The sequence below is a fragment of the Myxocyprinus asiaticus genome, chromosome 15 (assembly GCF_019703515.2).
Source record: "Myxocyprinus asiaticus isolate MX2 ecotype Aquarium Trade chromosome 15, UBuf_Myxa_2, whole genome shotgun sequence".
Lineage (NCBI taxonomy): Eukaryota > Metazoa > Chordata > Actinopteri > Cypriniformes > Catostomidae > Myxocyprinus > Myxocyprinus asiaticus.
This window is the reverse complement of record NC_059358.1, coordinates 37,279,300-37,300,414: the sequence shown is the minus strand read 5'-3', so window position 1 is coordinate 37,300,414 and position 21,115 is coordinate 37,279,300. Positions and strand designations below refer to the sequence as shown.

Here is a 21,115-nt window from a genome sequence, read left to right as displayed (position 1 = left end):
AACTACAGAGGAATGTAAATACAGGAAATGTATGATTGCAGTGACTTTATCCAGAACAGGAACGTTAACTTTCAGATGAGGTGTAGGAAACTGTATTCTTCAGAATGTGTTGTGCCTTCTCCAGTCATAGTCAGTACTGAAGTGCAGGTGTTGAAATGCCAATTTTTTGTTAGTGAATTACATAAAACTATTTTTTTTTCTCTGACAATCCAGAAAGTAAGATTAAATGAGGATTTAAATTACAATTTCCATTTTTTAATATTTAAATTTGTATTACAAATTCCTTTCTCATCCACACATTATGCAAGCACCAGTTTCATTTCAAAGGGAAGTTAAGATTTTATCATGGCATTTTTACCATAGTTTACCCCAAAATGAACAATTAGCAAATAATGTTTGGGTGAACTATCCCCTTAAATAATTCAAATGTGGATCTTCTACAGGTTCTATGCAGCTCTAACATACTGCCACTGTTGTGTGCTGCAGTTGCTTGTCTCACTAAATGTCATTTAGTTAAATAAATGTCAGTGGATTGCGGTTGTTTAAAAAAAAAAAAAAAAAAAAAAAACGAAGTCCGTTGTTGTTAGGTAGCAGAAAAAAATCATTGCAATTTGCAGACAAGCAGTCAGAAAATGGAGGCAGACACGAGAGAGAACACTTCAGGAATGGTTTTCAATTTTAAGAAAATATCACTTTTTTCTGCTGTTTTCTTATGCATTCTATATGGAGATGATGCTGATATTTTCAGTGCAACTTAAAGTTCTCATAACAACATGCAAGTAAGTTTGAACCATAAACTTGAACAATAATTGTTTCTAATTTCCTAAAGACATAAATAAATAATTGGATATGCATGCAGGTATAAAATGTCTCCTTCCATGTGTATATTTTCTGTTTCCATTGAAATGCATAGTCAAAAGAGTTGTTTAAGTTGTTTAGTGTAATGAAAATAAATACAAACACACCAAAACGCATTAGGGGTTAAATCAGGGGTTGACAAGCGCTCATGTCCTATTGTTTCATTTGTTCTGAGAGTGAAATATATTGCAAGTTTTACATGGTTACTTCAATTGTATGTAACATACTTCAACAAATGACAACAGACTTAAATTAAATTCAGTGCAGTGTTAGGTGCAAGCACTATAATGAAATTATTTTTGTAGCCTTTCCTGTAAGTGTCCCGTAAATCCGTGTCCCAGGGCAGGCGCTAGCTATAGGCAGAGCAGGCAATTGCCTAGGGCCTCCACAGGGGGCGAAACGCTCAAGTTGACCACCAAAACATGAAAACAACCCAACCTCACCCCCCACCCCCGGTCAGATGGTTGCCAAGCGCCTTGGAGATCGTAGCACCGGGACTGCCGTATCCTAACTAGACATGATGTGATAAAGTGATAAGCAACAGGACATTTAGTTGGTTGCTTAATTTCTGTGCTGATGCATTGGGAGGTCCCACCCACAGTTAAATCTCATTGGTCCAAAATCCTGCTCCTGTATATTAAACATTAACTATGTTCTCATTGGCTGTTTCATCACAGTATTTTTGCTTTCAGTGTGAGCATACTTCACAGAAATTATTTGTTGCTGGAAACTTCACGCCACTGTTGAATGAATCAAATTTACTTTGAGCACTTTTAGGATTTAAATGTTTACTTGAAAGTTGAAATTGAACATGCAGTTTTGAACTACAATTACATCAAACTTAAAATTCAAATGAACTTGGCACAAATTCAGATCTTAAAATTTTGTTTACATTTTTTAAAACACTGATTCAGTTTACAAAAATTCAGAGACAGTTCAATTCAGGTTTAACATTCAGATTCAGGTAAATCAGCCAAAGACTCGGGTACTCAGGAAGAGCTACTGAGCCTAAATATAATCGATCCTACAACACCAATTCTGAAAAAGTTGGGACAGTATTAAAAATGCTAATAAAAGCAAGGAGTGATTTGTAAATTATATTCACCCTTTGCTATACTGAAATCAATTTCACTGTTTTTTGTTTGGTTTTTTTTATTTTTTAAATGTACAGTAATTTCAAATCAGATGATTGCAACACGCTCCAAAAAAGTTGAGACAGTCGAGTGTTTACCACTGTGAAACATCACCATTTCTTCTAACATCACTTAAGCATTTGGGCACTGAAGGCACAAGTTTGTTAAGTTTAGGAAGTGGAATTTTCCCCCATGGAGGTCTTTAGCTGCATAATTGTAAGTGGTCTTTGTTGCCATATGGTGTGCTTCATAATGCACCACACATTCTCAATTGGAGACAGGTCAGGACTGCTGGTAGGCCAATCTAGCACCCACACTCTCTGCTTATTCGGCCAGTATGTAGTTTGAAGTTGTCTTGCTGAAAATGGCGGTTTACAATGGTAAATGCATTAATGGTGCCCTCACATATGTGCGAGTTACCCATGCCATGGGCACTGACACACCCCTGGCCCATACAGACATTGGCTTTTGGACCTGACGCTAATAACAGCTTGGATGGCCCTTTTCCTCTTTGGCCCAGATAACATGACGGCTTTGTTTTTCAAAAACTTTTTAAATGTGGACTCGTCGGACCAAAAAACACAGTTCCACTGTTCTACTTTCCATCTAAGATGAGAACGAGCCCAGAGAAGTCGGCAGCGCTTCAGGACAGTGTTGATGTAGGGCTTCTGCTTTGCATAGTAAAGTCTTAACTTGCATCTGTGGATGCAGCGGCGAGTGGTGTTGACTAACAAATGTTTAATAAAGTAATCCCAAGCCCATGTTCATGATATCCATTACAGATGAATGACGTATTTTAAGACAGTGATGTCTGAGGGATCAGAGATCACGCGCATTCAGAAGTGGTTTTCGTCTTGCCCTTTACGCACCGAGATTTGACCATTTTCCTTGAATCTTTTTACTATATTGTGCACTGTAGAGGGTGAAATGCCCAAAATCCTTCCAATTTGTCTTTGGGGAACATTGTTCTCAAAGTGCTGGATTATTTGCTCAAGCATCTGTTGGCAAATTGACAAGTCTTGAATGATCCTTGCTCTTGAAGGCCTAGGCTGTTTTTGGAGGCTCCTTGTTTTTGCCTCACCTGTTTAACATCTGTTTCACATTGCCTTGTTATTTAAACTCTTCAAATTGTTATTAGTCTTAAATTGCCCCTGCTCAACTTTATTGGAGCATGTTTTGAAATTACCGTACATAAAAAAACAATGAAATTAACAAGGTAAAACATCCTATAAAATTTAGTTGTAGTGCTTTCAATAAAGCAAAGGGTGAATATAATTTACAAATCACTACTTTTTGTTTTTATTAGCATTTTTCATACTGTCCCAACTTTTTCAGAATTGGGGTTGTATACTGGCAATACTTTACTGTTGAATTTACCTGAATCTGAATATAAATCCTGAATTGTAATATCTGACATTTTGCAACCTAAATTATTGTTTTACAAATGTGAATCTGAATTTTAAGATCGGTGTTATTTAATCTGTTTTTCTTTCTATAGTTGCTTTTGTATGAAACTATTTGTATTTCTTATTTTTAATTGAAATTGTTCAGTCATTATTGATAATTTTGTCATAAAGTTCAGTACTATTTTACATTGAGTGGAATGTTTTCTTTCATATTAATAATTTAAACTATCAGCCGATGAATCATTGTTTCATCATCATGTTTTCCCACTTTAGTTATCGGTTTCAGCTAAATCCACTCTCGTTCGACCCCCACTTCGTACATTTGAATTTCAAGTTTATGTAATTCAAGTTCAAAACAGCATATTTCATTTCAAGTATACATACAATCAAAGAATTAAAATCAAAGTCCTAAAATTCAAATTCAGGTCCTAGTGGCACATATATCACTCCATATATGTCTGGTTAGGACTGTAAGATTCTGATATTCTTTCTATAAGTTCATCTTCACACTACACAGGAGTAAGCCGTCAGCAAAATACAGCACTGCACTGCACATACTGTTGTGCACTCTAATTAGTCTTCATAAGTATTTAACATTAAATAAGCAGCGCTCAGGCCTCCATGGCCTGAATAATTTTGCATCACTGGTGCATGAATGGGGGTGGTTCAAGTTAATAAAATATGTTGATAAAGAGGTCTAATTATTTGTACTATGGTCTCCTAATAACACACTTCTACTAGGAGTGACTACATCACAATGAAAAAAACATGAACCACTTACAACAGTGTTCGAGGCAGCTATTATGCTTTAGAGCTGTTTGAAATAAATGTTTCATTTGTGCACCGCTGTGGGGGGTTTCAATACAACTAACAGAATCATACAAATCTCATGCACTTTAGTTTAATCAGAGCGTGTGCTGCAGCCGCTGGCATGAGGAGTCCGACTGGAATTCTTTTGTTTTCCTGGCGAGTCAGTCTTTACGTGCGGTGTCCTATACACAGGCTGCTCAAGCACTTTTGGTGTCCTTGGAAGTTGGTTGACCTTCTTTTCCTTCTTTTTTCGCTTTCTCTTCATCGTTTTTGTAGAAAAGTAGTGGGAACATGCCTAGTATGCAGCCAATGCCCACGCCGATGGCTTTACCCTGAGAGAACCGAGAAAAACTGATTAAATTAGGGCTGTCAATAAACTACAAATTATTATCAAACTGATTACATGATATACATTTTAATAAATTAAACTAATCCAATCAAATATAGCAATATTTAGTATATTCAGAAAAACATCCTTAAAGGAATGTTCCGGGTTCAATACAAGTTAAGCTCAGTCGACAGCATTTGTGTCATAAAGTTGATTACCACAAAAAACACTTACATTATTTCTTCTGATAAAAATGTTGTGTTATTTGAGCTGTATAGTTGTTTAAATTGGCATTTTTACAGTCATTTTAGGGTTTGTTGACATCATATCGTCATGGCAATGAAGTTGTAAAATTGGCTATAACTTGAAAAGATTATTAAGTGATTTTATTACACTAAAATAATGTTTACATGCATATTGTTTATGTCTTGTGGCTATACTTTTGAAAAAGTGAGTATTTTAATGTTCAAAAATTGGCCCCCATTCACTTCCATTCTAAGTGCCTCACTTTAACACAGATTTTTGCTTTTTTTTTTTAAAGAAAAGGAGGGACGAGTCGAAATTATTTTCTGTGGTAATATAGTATTATGCCACAAATGCTGTCAACTGAGCTTAACTTGTACTGAACCCGGAACATTCCTTTAAAACAAGATATTATATTAGATCTTGTTTCAATTGAAATCTAAAAAAATATTTAGCAAGGTTTATGCTTAGTACAAGAAAAAACTTTTTCAATGGCATAAGAAAAATTTAATTCAATCTGAATATATATAAATATATTCCTTTGAATTAGTTTATTTTTCTTACCCCATTGTAATTTTTGTTTTGGTTTTTTTTTGCTCTAAACATAAACCTCACTATTTTTTTTTTTCTCTAGAAGTATATGTTAAACCGGCAACTTATTGCAATTTAGTGTGTTTCATGTGAAAGTGGCTAATGACTGTCTAGTACTACTACAGAACGATTTTCCTACAGGGAACTACAGGTCCCTGTAGATTATATTGTTTCCTATGAGGCAGCATTGCAGTACTGGCAGGCTAATGAGCAAACACCATATTTGTGAAAATGAAAATGTGTCTTTTTATTAGTCTAACCAATCTAACTTTATTTACATAGCATTTTAACCCTCCAAAAAATTTTTAAAATAAATGTGAAGAATTAATTCCGGTGGGAAGCACTACGTCAAATAATGTCTAGCCCAATATGTAACAGTGACCTTTTCTAGCATCCTGACAGACATCGGGACAAAAAAAGGCCTTTAATTAGAGTTTCACACTTCAGTGGGTTTGTCATGTTAGCCTGTTCCACTCTAATAAATGTGATTAAGCGTGGAGAAATTTCATTTTACAGTGAGAGCTGTTAATAGTTAGCATATCAGAGTGCTAAATAACATGAATTTCTGCAGACCAAATCAATTATATTCCTGCATTTTCGAATGACAATATCTCACTTAAGAAAACGCCTTGTTCCATTGTTTATATCATTTGTATCATTTGTACCATCCCATTTTACCACTTTTAAAAAACATTTCTACCTCATCGGCACACCTGTACATAGTCAACTCTATCTACTGTTTATATTTATTGCACTGTTAAAGTGTTTGTATTTATTGCTACTGTAGCAGGCATGGTGTTAAGTATTTGTCCTGTTAGGGGGACACAAACATGCATTAAAATCAGCAAGACTAAGTGCAAAGGAATTGAACAGAAAGTGTGTTTATTGGCCCATTAACTCCCAGAAGCTTATCCTGCCTCCAGATTCATCTGATTGGACAACTGTTGTAAAACCGACATTGATCAACTATACTACATGCCAAAAGTTGAACTATTTTTAACATGCATCTTAAAAATGCAGTGCACATGGTACGCAACCTATCAAATACAGCTAGATGCAGTGCAACGATCAACAGACGTCCATCTGCCGCATATGTACATAGACCAACAATTATAAAACAGTGGTAATGGACTGCAAGAATGCATTCTATGTGAATGGCCCCTAACATTATCTGCACTGTGGCTCCACTTTGTTTCATACCACGTAGTAGAAAAAAATGACTATAAAATAACTTAGCAATTATTGCCTGTTTTTGCCCAATTGTGTTAAATATGATCTGTGTTCAATCCCCTGAAAGTTTGTATAAGAGAAAATACTGTTCATAAAAGGTAAAAACATTCTGGGAAAAAAAAGCAGAAAGTTTGGCAGGTGCTTTGAGAGGCACTTTTTGGCTGCAGACAGATCCAAAAACAAGAACAGCTTATCTCACACTACAGGCCACCTAACACTAAATGTATGTTGCTGATTGTCTTGTAAATACAATAACAGAGGAAAAATGTCCTCTTCCTTTGCAGTCCTCTGTTGCAACACTCAAGTGTCTTACTTCATAGATAAGATTTGTCTGTTTGTCATCGGCACAAAACAATGTGCTCCAAGGAAAGGGTGAAATAACTACTCACAGTGTGAGAACTAACTCTGGTCTGCCACATATCTACTTGCTTAGGACTTAGATCAGGAATCTGCATCCCCAGCCTACAGGCCAAAACTTCCACGTAACCTGCAAGACTGAAACACACAAACAAATATGTATACAAACAGTTTTTAATGTCAGAGACAAAACTCGGCCTGTCTTACAGATGAAAGAACAGATGGCACTTCATTACTGAAAGACAGAAACACATCACTGCATGACAGGAACAAACAGATGACACTTTCTCTTCACGGAAACCATTCAAATAACGGTAACACTTTACAATAAGGATCCATTTGTTAACATTAGTTAATGCATTAGGTATCATGAACTAACAATTAACAATATATTTGTTACATAATTTATTAATCTTTGTTAATGTAGTTAATAAAAATAAAAGTTAATGTTAGTTAATAGTGCATAAACTAATATTAACAAATACAACTTTTGATATAAAAATGTATTAGTATAAGTTGGAATTAACATTAACATAAGTATTGTTCATTGTTAGTTCATGTGAACTATTGTTAACAAATGGAACCTTATTGTAAAGTGTTACCCAAATAACTTATTAAAGCAGCATTGGAACATGTGGTCAATGAAACTAAATCGTTTCACACCAAGCTAATAAAAATCACACTTAATTAAAAAATAAAAATACCCGCAGTTTATCTGCATCAACCTTATAAACACAACTCCGACCATCACAATTCAAAATATAATTTTCCTAATCAGTATTTTGTCTGGTTTTCCTATAAAAATTCCAAAACATTATCTAAAACAAGATACATTTACTTAAAAGCAATGTATTTTGCTTTCTTTTTTTCAGAGAACGTATCTTGAATTAAATGTTACAAATAATTTTAAAAAAGTAATTCAAAATAATACATTTAAATACAATTAATAAAATAATAAAAATAAAAAGAATGCAGTTTTTTTTTACACTACAAAATGTTACAATTTATATATATATATATATATATATATATATATATATATATATATATAGATACACACACACACACACACACACACACACATACTGATTTCTGATTTCTTTTTAGGCCTTGAAATCCCAATTTTAAAATTCCCTGATATGTCCAGGCTTTTGGAACACTGTCCCATTTTTGCTTCTGAAGTAAGTGTAACTTGTTTTAGGGATGTTTAGATATTTACTGTAAAACAAGACAAAATACTGATTGCCATGCACTCTGCCCCACACATCACTGTCTTGATATAGCAAGATTACTTCACATTTCATTGTGTGGGCTCTGAACTCTACCCCAGAGAGCTTTAAGCTCACATACCCTCCCTCATCATGCCAATGTAGAGGAATAATTGCACTCAGGAGCAGTTGTGATTGGAAATAAACAAGTCCTGCAGTAAACAGCAGATTGAGGAGGTGATGGGCTCCTGGCTCAATAATATTTCACAGTCAGTTCTGTACTTAGGAGGAACTGGGCATTTTGGTTGAGATGATTACTAGGTGTTTCTTTCAATGCAAACCCCAGTGAGCATCAGTCAGTGGAGTGGAGATGCATTAGCAGATAATGATGAAATATTGATAATGAAATGGAAAGAGAAAGATTTTCCATATTCTTTGAGCTCCTAACAAAGCTTCAGATCATCAACCTGTTTAGTGCTGGAGATGAGATGCAAGAGGGTTGGATTTCATGCCTCATCTGAACCTTATACATAGTTAAATTAGTTATTTCATATTTATGTTAAATACTTTTTTTAATTAAAATTATTTGAATGAGCAATCCATTGTGTCTCCCTCCTTGTACCGATAAATGGGGGCTCGTCCGGGATTTGAACATGGGGTGCAAACTACAAGGTTTTTTTTATATGGATATTAAAGATCGTAAGGGCATCAGCTTATTACCATCTACACAATTAATTCTGATCATTCCTTACAAATAGCACAAGTTCGTTCGAGCCCTTCAAAGGAATAGAACAGCTGCCTCTGAGTTAGACATGTACAGTAGGAAACTGATCTTAGCAGCAGTTGATAAAAGTTGAGTAAAAGTCAAACAGAAGATAACAGGACTGTGAGAACAGCAGGAAAACAATCCACACTTGGTTTTAATTGGGTCTGATATGGTCTAAAGCACTTAAGAGGCCTCATCATGATAGGAAGTTCTCTTGTCACTTCTCTTGATTATTACTGATGTCTTGGGCCGGAAGGGTGAAATCATTATGGAAGCTGCACTTGATAGCTGAAAACTAGACAGTCTGTAAGAGCATCAGCTGAAATGATGGGATTGGACATAACTGGATAATGTTGGAAAGAAGTCTTTACATTATACTAGTGTTTGCTAACCTTTTTGTCTTATTTACCCATTTAGATCAGTAGTAGTAGGGCTCAAGTGCCAATTTATTGACACCAAAACCAAAAGGAAATGTGTTCCTTTAAACTGTTTACTGGATAAAATTTAGTTTTATAATTATATTTATTAAATAGGCAGTGTTGGGGAAACTACTTTGATACTGTAGTTTGACAAGCTACAAGCTACTCATAATTTTAAGTAGTTAAGCTACAGTCAAGCTACTCTTTTGAAAAAGTAGTTAGCTACATTAAAGCTACTTAATGAGGCAATATTGTTTTTTTTAAATGTTACTATCAAACCAATAATATTAATAACAAAATTTACACTAATTACATTTATTAATTTATGTATTAATTAAATACATTTAATGTGTTTAATTAAATATATTAAATGTATTTAGTACATTTAATGAATAGTAACATTAATACAGTTAATAATGGCCATAAAATAAAATACAACAGTATAAAATAAAAACAAAAAAGATCAGACGCCATTAAAAAATCATTTTTATACTATACTTCACACTTTTCAGTCCTGCTGTGGCCAGGTGTAGCCTACTTCCCTAAAGATCAAATTTTTATGACAAACTCTTCTTGGGCTGTCATTTTTTTGTTCTTGCCACATAATATTTAGTGTGGATAATATGTGAATAAAGACTCAGGGCTTGTTTCTCCCCTCACCTGGGTACATGCTCATTGTATTTTCTGACTTTTTTGCCATTGACATGCAAGAGGTTGCTCTACAAATATCTGTTCGCTTTGTTCAGGTCTTTGTGGACATATGGTCATCCTAGATTGTTGCATAATAATACATGCCATAAATGATTTCTTTTAGCAATCATTTTATTTATTTTACATGAAAATAATAGTTAATTAAATGCTAAGAAATGGAGAAATCAAATAGTTCTGCATGATAGTAATTATTATAATAATATATACTGTATATTTATAAATATTATAATAATTCACTCACTGCTCCCAATAATGCACAAATGATGAGAAGCGAAAAAAACATATTTAGAACAGAAACAAAATCCCTCAAAAGGCAATAATAACTTTTTGAATTATTTTATTTAAAATAGTAAAGGTAAATATGCTGTTATGTGATCTATTAAGAACAAAGTGTCTGAAACATTCTTTGTTTCATAGAAGAATAAAATGGTGTTCTTTTATCATTTTCAGATTTACCTGACCCTGTACGTCTTGTAAAAGTAAACAAACTGTGGTTGCTCGCTTTACATAACCATCAGACAATCTCTTCTTATCCAAGTGAGCTGTAATAAGCTCTCAGTAGATGGCGGTAATTTACTATTTTTGTTTGTGATCTGCCATTACAAAAGAAGACGACAACGCTGCCAGATCGTCATAAAAGTTTGGCTCCTTCACAATAAGGAAGGCTATTAGTTATAATCTGACCAACATGATGTAGCGTTTGGTCACGCTACACCGCTACTTGCTGGAAAAAGTAGTTTGCTATTGGAAAAGCTACTCTGTTTTAAAAGCAGCTGAGCTAATGTCAAGCTACTGAAAAACGTAGTTAAGATAGTAGCGTCGCTACATGTAGTTAGCTACTCCTCAACACTGTAAATAGGTCATTATTACAGTGATTTACTTTAAAACTAAAAACAATCCATACTATGCAGTTTCCTCTCCCTTTAATGAGAAAGCTGGGGGAAAATCTTATTTTGATGTTATATTGATGAAAAGAAAAGTGTGAATGAGACGAGTAAAGAGCACTGCTGCAGAAATCAACCTCTTATCTGTGTCTGTTTTTAAATATATATATATATATATATATATATATATATATATATATATATATATATATATATATATATATATATATACACAGTATATACCTTGCCACGCAGCACGGATGTGTATTATTGAGTCAATTATTCAATTATACCAAGTTCAGGGTTTTATCTCAAAACCTCTTCTGGTTTTTGTCCCTAAAATACTTTTGAGTTGAACTACTTTATTCTGTCACCGTTTCTGCGACTTGTTTTGATACAACCCAAGCGCTGGTTGATAATTCGAAAGTATCTCTTTAGAACTAGTAACAGAGGCTTGCGCTGCTTTTAAGCACTTACTGGAGTAGCAAGGTTGTGCGTGTGTGTGTTTGTGTGTGTGTGTGAGCGAGAGAGAGCGAGAGAGATAGAAAGGGAAACTGAGAGAGATCGTGTTTGGGATTACCTCTGTTTGCTGCGGCTCTCGTCAGCAGTAACATCACTTCAAATTGCCAAGATGTAACTTTAAGAATACTTCTCAGCAGTAGCATGGTCGCATCACCATTCTTGTTTATACAACAGTTAGTTCCGGTCCTCAAATCTGATTGGACGAGAGACATTCCAAGAGTGCTGATGTCTCAGAACAGCAGCACTCGGAAGCTTTACTGTTTGTATCACTCCACTTGTGTTCGTGGCATTCTAAACTAAAGTGTAAGAGCAATGCAGATGTGTAAAAGCAACTAAAGTGTCTATTTTTATTTTTCCCTGACATTAAATATTTTAGACAGCAGGTGGCAACAAAAGACCATTTTTATGTGTTATGAGCCAGTTAATTTTTACATTTGTGGATTCAGTCAGTCAGCAAGCGGTTTCTTTGGAATCATCTGCATTCTCTCACTCCATGATCGCTCAAATTACTACTGCACTACTTTCGGGAAATACTGTTAAACTAATGGCTTCAACATTAAGGCTTATCACAGCTGAAAGACAAAACAGAGTTATCAAACATACTCAAGACACTTACCTACCGGAGATACTGTGTTTAGAGGAGATAAACATTTAACATGGCGAAGGTTAATCTCTGGTTGGGAGTCGCCACAGATGCACGTAGTTGCACACGCTCAATCACTCTCTCTCTCTCTCTCTCTCTCTATCTCAAGAAACTCTCTCTTACTGTATGTCCCTAAATCAGCACGGCTGTGATTACCTGCGGCCGAATCACAGTCATGCTGATAAAGGGCCATACAGCACTCTAGCTCATGTGATATTGCTTTAATATACACAGCATATCGAAAATTGAAATGTATTCCAAGTAGCCTCTGGAACTTGTTTAAGTACCCTCGGTGTACACATACCCCTGGATGGGAATCACCGCATTATTCTATTTGATTCATCAATGTTTATCCAGGGGCTGTGACTCACAACGAGATGTTTTAAATTCAGTGACAGACAGTTCATGTTATACAGGGTGCATTAAACAACTGGTGTTGAAGTTTATGATGGACTGGCTTACAATTTTACCACAACAAACTAAAGAAACACAAACAGGCATATGTAGACACACAAAAGCACAAATAAAAACAAATAAACAAGATTATGAAACATATGCTCATAACCTCAAATGATTTCAATATGCCTTCAGATTAGATCTTTCCATGTGTGTTAAAGGAATAGTTCACCCACAAATGATGATTCTCTCATCATTTACTCACCCTTATGCCGTCTCAAACTCATATGACTCTCTGTCTTTTGTGGAATACAGAGATATTTTCATAAATGTATGAAGTGTATATATCTATACAATGCATCTATACAAATCGATTTTGTGTGAGAAACAGACCAAATGTAACTAATTTTTCATGTGCATGCATCAGGGCAAGTGTCATCGAGCTTTAAATCATGATTGCATCAAGGAAACTGCAGATGTCAAGATTTATAGTGAAAAAGGAGGGACATTTTGGTCCGTTTCTCACCAAAAACAAATCGTATCCCTAAGACATGGAGTAAACCACTTTAGTTTTATGGACTACCTTTATGCAGCCTTTATGTCCATTTTGGTGACTTGCATTTTTGGATGAACTATTCCTTTAATTCTTCAATATTTGCTTCCCAAAGCTCTCTTCTTCAACACTAAGCCTATAACTTTAAAAATGCATGAAATACTTATCATTCCTAATGGAACATCTAAAAAAGATAATTCTTGAGCAAGAGAATACTGGATCTTTAGCTGCTGAGATTTAAGATGAAGAAAGCCCTTTGTTATAATAACTTCACAATTATTACTATGGGGTTTCTTAATTTAATTTTTCTTTTCTTTGGTAACAGGGCATTAGATTCTTCTTTTCTTACAGCTACTAAAAACTGACAAATGGGAAAGATGGGAAATGTGATACAGTAATTTTCTTTCCCACAGCCCACTGTTTCTAAAATACCTTTTACTCCGTTCTCCATTCTCATTTCTGTTGCAGTCATTGTTGCCCCTTGACACTGCAACAAACAGCTACCTGTGTATGATGCCATTTATTTTCATTACTGATATTGTACCAAAAACCAAGGCCTCCAATTTACTGACAACTAGCAGCACATACTGGGTCACTTCTGATGTGAGGTTGAGTTTGTGAGCTGCGAAGTCACAAAGTGAGCAGAGAGGTCGTATGTAATCATTTCTGAAGTTAGATACACCAGACTCTTTACTTTCAGAAAGAAAGCACATGAGCTCTTACCCGAGTCCAGCCAAGTCTGATACAAGGTTTCCTAGAGCAGCAGCTGCAAAAATATCAGAGACAAGAAGATAAAAATATGGTTAGTCAATTCCTTAGGTGCAGAACAACCAAATTACACTATTTGGCCAAAAGTGGAAGCTGTTTGGGAGTACCAACTCCATATCAATGCCATCTGTGTTAAAGTGAAACAATCAAATGTGGGTGTTTACATTAGAAAAAGGACACACTTGTCATGCAGAAATATGATACAAGCAGTTGGCATTAAGTATGTCTACAATAAGACAGAAATCTTTACAGATTTATGTGGCAAATGTACTCTATCACTCTGAAAGCAGAAAACTGGATGTTCAACATGTTCTTAAATGCATTTATATTAAGGGCTGCTGTGGTGTGCTGAGGTTGACCTCTGTGGTGGCTGTTAGGTTGAATCACGGCCCCAGACTGGGTAATTCTGGGATGTAGGAATGAGCTAGCCAATCAATAGCTATTGATCTAAATGTTAAAGTGTCATGGAGCCTGGGGAGTCTTTCAGGCAAGCAGCGCCTGTACACACCTTTCTGTGACAAAATATATGAACATGCTGTGACAATATGGAAGGGAGGAGAAAGGGTGTCTGGTACCATAATGAAATAAAACAGGATGACAAAATGCCTTTGCAATAATGCTATACAGCAGGTTGATGTCAAGAGTATTTGAGTTTGGATTTGGGGATGAAAAATCCCATTTATATTTTAATGTCAACTTGGCCCTACGATGTAATGTTGCTAGGAGTGTTGATAGGATGTTCTGGGTGGTTGCTAGGTGGTTACTTAATGGCTCAAGTCAAAAGAGCCCACCCCCAAGTCTCTATGATAATGTAGTCCTTAAATATGGTTTGAGTCCCTACTTCAATGTATGTCTATTGGGGTAGTCCAGTCGCTTAGAAAAGTAATAACACACCTCTCCTCAACAAACCCTGTTATTTGAAGAATCATTTATGTCTGTAGTACAAACAGTGCAGGACGAGTTACACTTAACACTCTTAAGTTTTATAAGTTTAATCGTTAAGAGGTTTGTTTGAATTCCTAACCCTAAATTACAGTGCAACATGACACCGTGGATGGCCGCTTCGGTATGGAGCTCTCCAGTTCTATTGCTGTTTTTGTTTGTTTGTCCTGTGTTTAGTCATTAATTTCAGATCAGTTTTACCAGAGACGAGCTGCTGAACATTCGACAGCACACGCCAGACAATCTTTTACTGGTTTTTGATTATTCTGACATTTTGCTGGACATTTTAGTCAGAGGAGCAGCGGTGCTGTACAAGCGCATTAAGTGACACAAACGTGGGAATTGAGCCTCCGCGCCAAGCATCCATCTAGCAAATCTCCGCTCTCTTCCTAACAAAACGGACAAATTACTTCTCACCCGCAAAAATAAGGACGTTGCAAATTCTGCTGCATTGTGCTTCATGGAAACCTGGCCGAGTGACGCTGTTCTGGACAGCAAGTTACATCTACCGGGCTTCCAGCTGTTCAGAGCGGCATATCGGGGAAAACAAGAGGCGGTGGAACGTGTTTTTACATCAACGAATGTTGGTGTACAGATGTAACAATGCTGAAGAAGATGTGCTGTCCTAATTTAGAGGCACTCTTCATAAACTGTAAGGCTTTCAACTCACCACGGGAGTTTTATTTTTGTATTCTTGTGTGTGTTTATATTCCTCCACAAGCGTGTGTGAGCGCAGCACTGCATCAGCTGGCTGATCAGATCACAGACACGGAACAACAATGCTCGGACTCGCTTATTATTATTATAGGAGATTTTAACAAGGCAAATCTGACATGTGAACTGCCCAAATACAGATAGCACATTACATGCCCCACCAGAAACAGAAATATTCTGGATCATTGCTACACAACAATAAAGGATGCATATCACTCTGTCCCTTGAGCAGATTTGGGACTCTCTGATCACTGTCTGGATCTTTTTCTTCCGATCTACAGGCAGAAATTAAAATCAGCTAAACCTGTAGTAAGGACTGTGAAGAGATGGACCAATGAAGCAGAGCTGGAACTACAAGCCTGCTTTGACTGCACTGATTGAAGTGTTTTTGAGGCTGCAGCCACAGACCTGGACGAGCTAACAGATACTGTGACATCATATATCAGTTTCTGTAAGGATATGTGCATTCCTACAAGGACTTACTTAACATACAACAACGACAAACCATGGTTTACAGGAAAACTCAAGCAGCCTCGTCAGGCCAAATAGGATGCTTACAGAAGTGGGGATAAAATCTTGTATAATCAGGTCAAAAACAGACTGATGAAGGAGATCAGAGTGGCTAAAAGAAGCTATTCTGAAAAGCTGAAAAAACAGTTTTCAGCTAATGACCCTGCATCAGTGTGGAGAGGCCTGAAAGACTTTATCAACTACAAGACAGCATCCCCCAACACTGTAGGGAATCAACAATTGACTATTTACCTAAATGTGTTTTACTGTGTGTAAGGGGGTTTAGTGGAAAGGAGGAGGCGAGAACCGGCTTGACAACTTAAATAATAATTTATTAACCAAAAACACACACAAAACACACAACCAAAAACACACACAAAACACACAACCAAAAACACAGCACAGCTGTCTGTAATTCTCTCTCTCTCGAACTGTCGTCCCCGGCCGCCTTTATCCCTCGCGCGCCCCATCAGGCTGATTGGGGACCGGGTGTGTCTCATTCCAGCCCGGCCCCGCCCTCCTCAGCTCTACACTCCTCCCGGCGTTGCCTCAGGCCGGGGAGCCCCCGGAGAGGAAGGGTGGGGGGGGGGGCGTGCCTTATGCCCTGACTGCCGGCGGGTCCTCCCCGCCTTCCTCGACCTGGGAGGAGACAGGAGGGGAAAAAAAACAACAACACAAAATGGCGAGGGAAAGGCCAACACGGAGCGGCAGAGAGAGAGAGAGGAGAGAGAGAAAAAGAAACTCACCGGTTCTCTGATGCGCCGTCGCGTGGTCCTCGATCACTACTCCACCCTCTCAGGCGGACTGCAGCCGCTCCTCCCCGGGCGGACCGGAGTCAGACCTCCGACCCCCAGCGGACAGAACGCCCCTCCGCGTTCCCGGCGTCCCGTGGGGACTCTCCTCCGCCCCTGGCAGCGGCCCTACCACTCCAGGTGGTCGGGGAGTCGCTTCCCTCCTCCCCCCGTGGATGGCGGTCTTCTCTCGACCCCTCCGCGTTCCCGGGGGACGGCAGGGCACTCCTCCGCCCCCGGCAGCGGCTCCCTCGCTCCAGGCGGTCGGGGAGTCCCGTCCCCACTCGCCTCGCGGATGGCGGCCGTTCCCCGCGTCCGGGTAGTCGGGCTACTCCGTCCCCCGTCGGACGGCAGCGGCGCTCCCCTGGGTGGACGGCAGTGTCGAGGACTCTGCGACGGGAATCCCTCCTCCTTCCCGGGTTTCGGCACCAGTGTAAGGGAGTTTAGAGGAAAGGAGGAGGCGAGAACCGGCTTAACAACTTAAATAATAATTTATTAACCAAAAACCCCAACCAAAAACACAGAACTAAAAACACAGCACAGCTGTCTGTAATTCTCTCTCTCTCGAACTGTCGTCCCCGGCCGCCTTTATCCCTCGCGCGCCCCATCAGGCTGATTGGGGACCGGGTGTGTCTCATTCCAGCCCGGCCCTGCCCTCCTCAGCTCTACACTGTATATTTGAAAAGCCCTGTCTCACACCCCACACCCACTCTGACCTTCACTTCACACAAACACCAACACCTCCTGCAACCCCCCTCCTCACCTCTCCTGCTACTCAACCTGCACTTAAGATCTGTGAAGAGGATGTGTGCCGGGTCTTCCGGAAACAGAAGACAAGAAAAGCACAGGGTCCAGATGGTGTTTCACCCACTTGTCTAAAATCCTGTGCTGACCAGCTGACCCCATCTTTTCACAGGTTTTCAAAAGATCACTGAAGCAGTGTGAAGTTCCCAAACGCTTCATTCGCATCAACGAATTCAAACGCTCCACAATCATCCCCATCCCAAAGAAACCCAAGATCAAAAGACTTAATGACTACAGACCCGTCGCTCTGACATCTGTGGTCATGAAGTCATTCGAGAGACTGGTGTTGGCCCATCTGAAGGACATCACTGAACCCTTTCTGGATCCCCTGCAGTTTGCCTATCGAGCAAACATGTCTGTGGATGATGCAGTCAATATGTGACTGCATTACATACTTCAACATCTAGACAGACCAGGGACTTATGCAAGGATACTATTTGTTGACTTCAGTTCGCTTTTAACACCATCAACCCCACTCTCCTTTGGACTAAATTAACACAGCTCTCTGTTCCTGCCTCTGTCTGACAGTGGATCACCAGCTTTCTGACAGACAGGCAGCAGCTAGTGAGAATGGGGAAATTCACCTCCAGCACATGTACAATCAGTACTGGTGCCCCCCAGGGATGTGTGCTCTCCCCACTACTCTTCTGCCTGTACACAAATGACTGCACCGCCAAGGACCCCTCTATTAAGATCCTGAAGTTGCATATGACACTACAGTCATCGGCCGATGAGTCTGCATACAGAAGGAAAGTTGAACAGCTGGCCATCTGGCTCAGTCAAAACAAACTGGAGCTGAACACCCTCAAAACATGATAGTGGATTTTAGGAGGAACACCCCAACATTGACCCCGCTCACCATTCTGAACAGCACTGTGGCAGCAGTCGAGTCATTCAGGATCCTGGGTACTACCATCTCACAGGACCTGAAGTGGGAGACCCACATAAACTCAATTTTGAAAAAGGCCCAGCAGAGGTTATACTTCCTTTGCCAGCTGAGGAAGTTCTACCTGCCACAGGCCCTGCTGATACAGTTCTACTCAGCAGTCATTGAGTCTGTCCTCTGCACTTCTATAACTGTCTGTTTTGCTTCAGCAACCAAGTCAGACATCAGAAGACTTCAAAGTATAGTTCGGACTACTGAGAGCCCTTACCCACCCTGCTAGAACTGTACACATCCAGAGTGATGAAAAGGGCTGGTAAAATCACTCTTGACCCCATTCACCCAGCACAATTCCTTTTCGAACTGTTGCCCTCTGGCCGGCGCTACAGAGCACTGAGCAACAGAACAGCCTGGCACAGGAACAGTTTTTTCCCTCAGGCCATCCACCTCATGAACAGTTAAAACTGCCCACATATACTTTCCTTTTATCAATACAGCCATGTGCAATTTTCAATCCATCCATTCCTATTTTATCCATATTTCATTTATATCCTTTAACATATCCTACATTTTTTTCAATACATTACATCACTTGCACATAACTATATATCTGTATATAAAATATTTGAACAACATTATTGCTCTATTATATATTTCACTTTTTTCATCTGTTATATCTTATTTTTTTATTTTTATGTCACTATATGTATATATGTTTAAATGTATATGTTTGTATGTATGTATATACGGTTGCATTTGCACTGGAAGCTTCTGTCACCATGACAAATTCCTTGTGTGTGTAAGCATCCTTGGCAATAAAGCTCATTCTGATTCTGATTGTAAATATGAGCAACAGTGACTGTAATAGTGATGCTTGCCTTAGTAATGACCACTAATAATTGAAATCATGTTTAATAATTTTATTATAATCACGACCACCGTTCTAACTAGAGGTAGACCGATATATCAGTTTTACCGATTAATCGGTGCTGATAGATGCTTTTTGGAATGGTTTTTTGCAACATTTATGCAGATAGTTGCAGATATAAATATATTTTTTCATTCTACAGTATAACAGTCGCCTCTAGAGTTGAAATAAAAACAGTATACCTTAATATAGAGTATGTTAACGAGACAAGTCTCCACCATTTAAAAATAAGAGTCACTGGTGTGTTTCAGGCTTATTTATAGTTAAAAGTTGCACGTTATGCACCAAATCTTCATTTTTAGGGGCCAAGCCACGAAGTGGCTGTAGCCCCTATTGCACCTGTTAGCATTATTATTATTCCTCCCCAATGGGAGTCTATGGCAACCCATAGAACCGTTCGTAGGAAAATGATGAAATTTGGCACACAGATAGGGGAGGGTATGAATAGTCCCCATAGCAAATTTGGTCTCTAGGACAAAATATATAGCACTACCACCAGTTCTTTTGCGGATATCTTTTGAACAGTTTGACCTAGAAACAAAATGATTTTTGCATCTGAATACTCTGCTCCTGATGATTCCAACGGACCCCTTACATTAAAACTCCACCCATTACAGTGACCACCACCTTAGATTATGACGTTTGCAGTTTAAACCTTTCACATCATTTAAACTTGGTCTGATTTTCCCAAACAATGGCTCAAAATAATCTCCAGATCGAGCCGCACAAATCTGACTTCACCTCAATTTGATTTTTGCAACTGTTGAAGAGTTACGGCATCTTGAAGTTAACAAGATCACTGTGAAATAGGATTTAGGGTTAGATCTCGGCAGCGCTTCTGAGTTCTGGTCTCAATTCACTTGCTTTTTGAGGACCTACAGAGCTGAGATATTCTTTTAAAATCTTAATTTGTGTTCTGCACAAGAAAGATAGTCATACACATCTGGAATGGTATGAGGGGCAGTAAACGATGAGAGAATTTACATTTTTGGGTGAACTATCCCTTTAAGGCTGGATATCAAGTAGAATCTCTTTCATCATCATCTATCAACTATTGCATTCCAAAGAGATTCACATATGTTCAGACTGCATCAATCCCTGTTCCTCCACCACACAGGGAGTGAGCAGACAAAGAGAGACAGAATTGATTGGTCCCTCTCAGCACTAGAGCACAGTCTTACAAGCTGGGATGCTTGAAATAGCTCTGCAGTGAAGTATGGACTGAACCTTCTCACAAGGTACTGTATTCCACAATGAGGAAAGCATATCTCTCACACACTGACCCAGATGCAAAGGTTTAAAAAAAAAAAAAAAAAACAGTGGATGAATCTATCACAAAGGCTTTATCTAGCTCATGATATTTAAAAAAAAGTATAAGTTCTTAAAGGTACAGCCTGCATCAAAAATAGCACAGTATTTACAGTTAATTGGTAATACTTTACAGTTAGGTTATATTCATTAACATTAGTTAACTAAATTAGTTAACTCACAATAAACAATAATTTTACATTATTTTTTAAATTTGGTTAAATTGATATTCCGGGTTCAATACAAATTAAGCTCAATCAACAGCATTTGTGGCATAATGTTGATTACCACAAAAAAATTATTTTGACTTGTCCCACCTTTTCTTTTGAAAAAAGCAAAAATAAAATTTACAGTGTGGCACTTACAATGAAAGTGAATGTGGCCAATTTTTGGAGAGTTTTAAGGTAGA

At 38.1% G+C, this 21,115-nt stretch overlaps 1 protein-coding gene across 1 annotated transcript in view; it reads right to left on the bottom strand.

Moving 5' to 3' along the window:
- Nucleotides 1–922: 922 nt before the first annotated feature.
- LOC127452504 (transmembrane protein 65-like) overlaps nt 923–21,115 on the bottom strand; it is an 80,100-nt gene continuing 59,907 nt past the window's right edge. The window contains exons 6-8 of the mRNA XM_051717986.1: nt 13,782–13,824; nt 6,989–7,094; nt 923–4,539 (exon numbers count right to left, since the gene is read on the bottom strand). Coding sequence (XP_051573946.1) covers nt 4,405–4,539; nt 6,989–7,094; nt 13,782–13,824 — 284 coding nt within the window. The 3' untranslated portion in view covers nt 923–4,404. The remainder of the gene's footprint in view (nt 4,540–6,988; nt 7,095–13,781; nt 13,825–21,115) is intronic.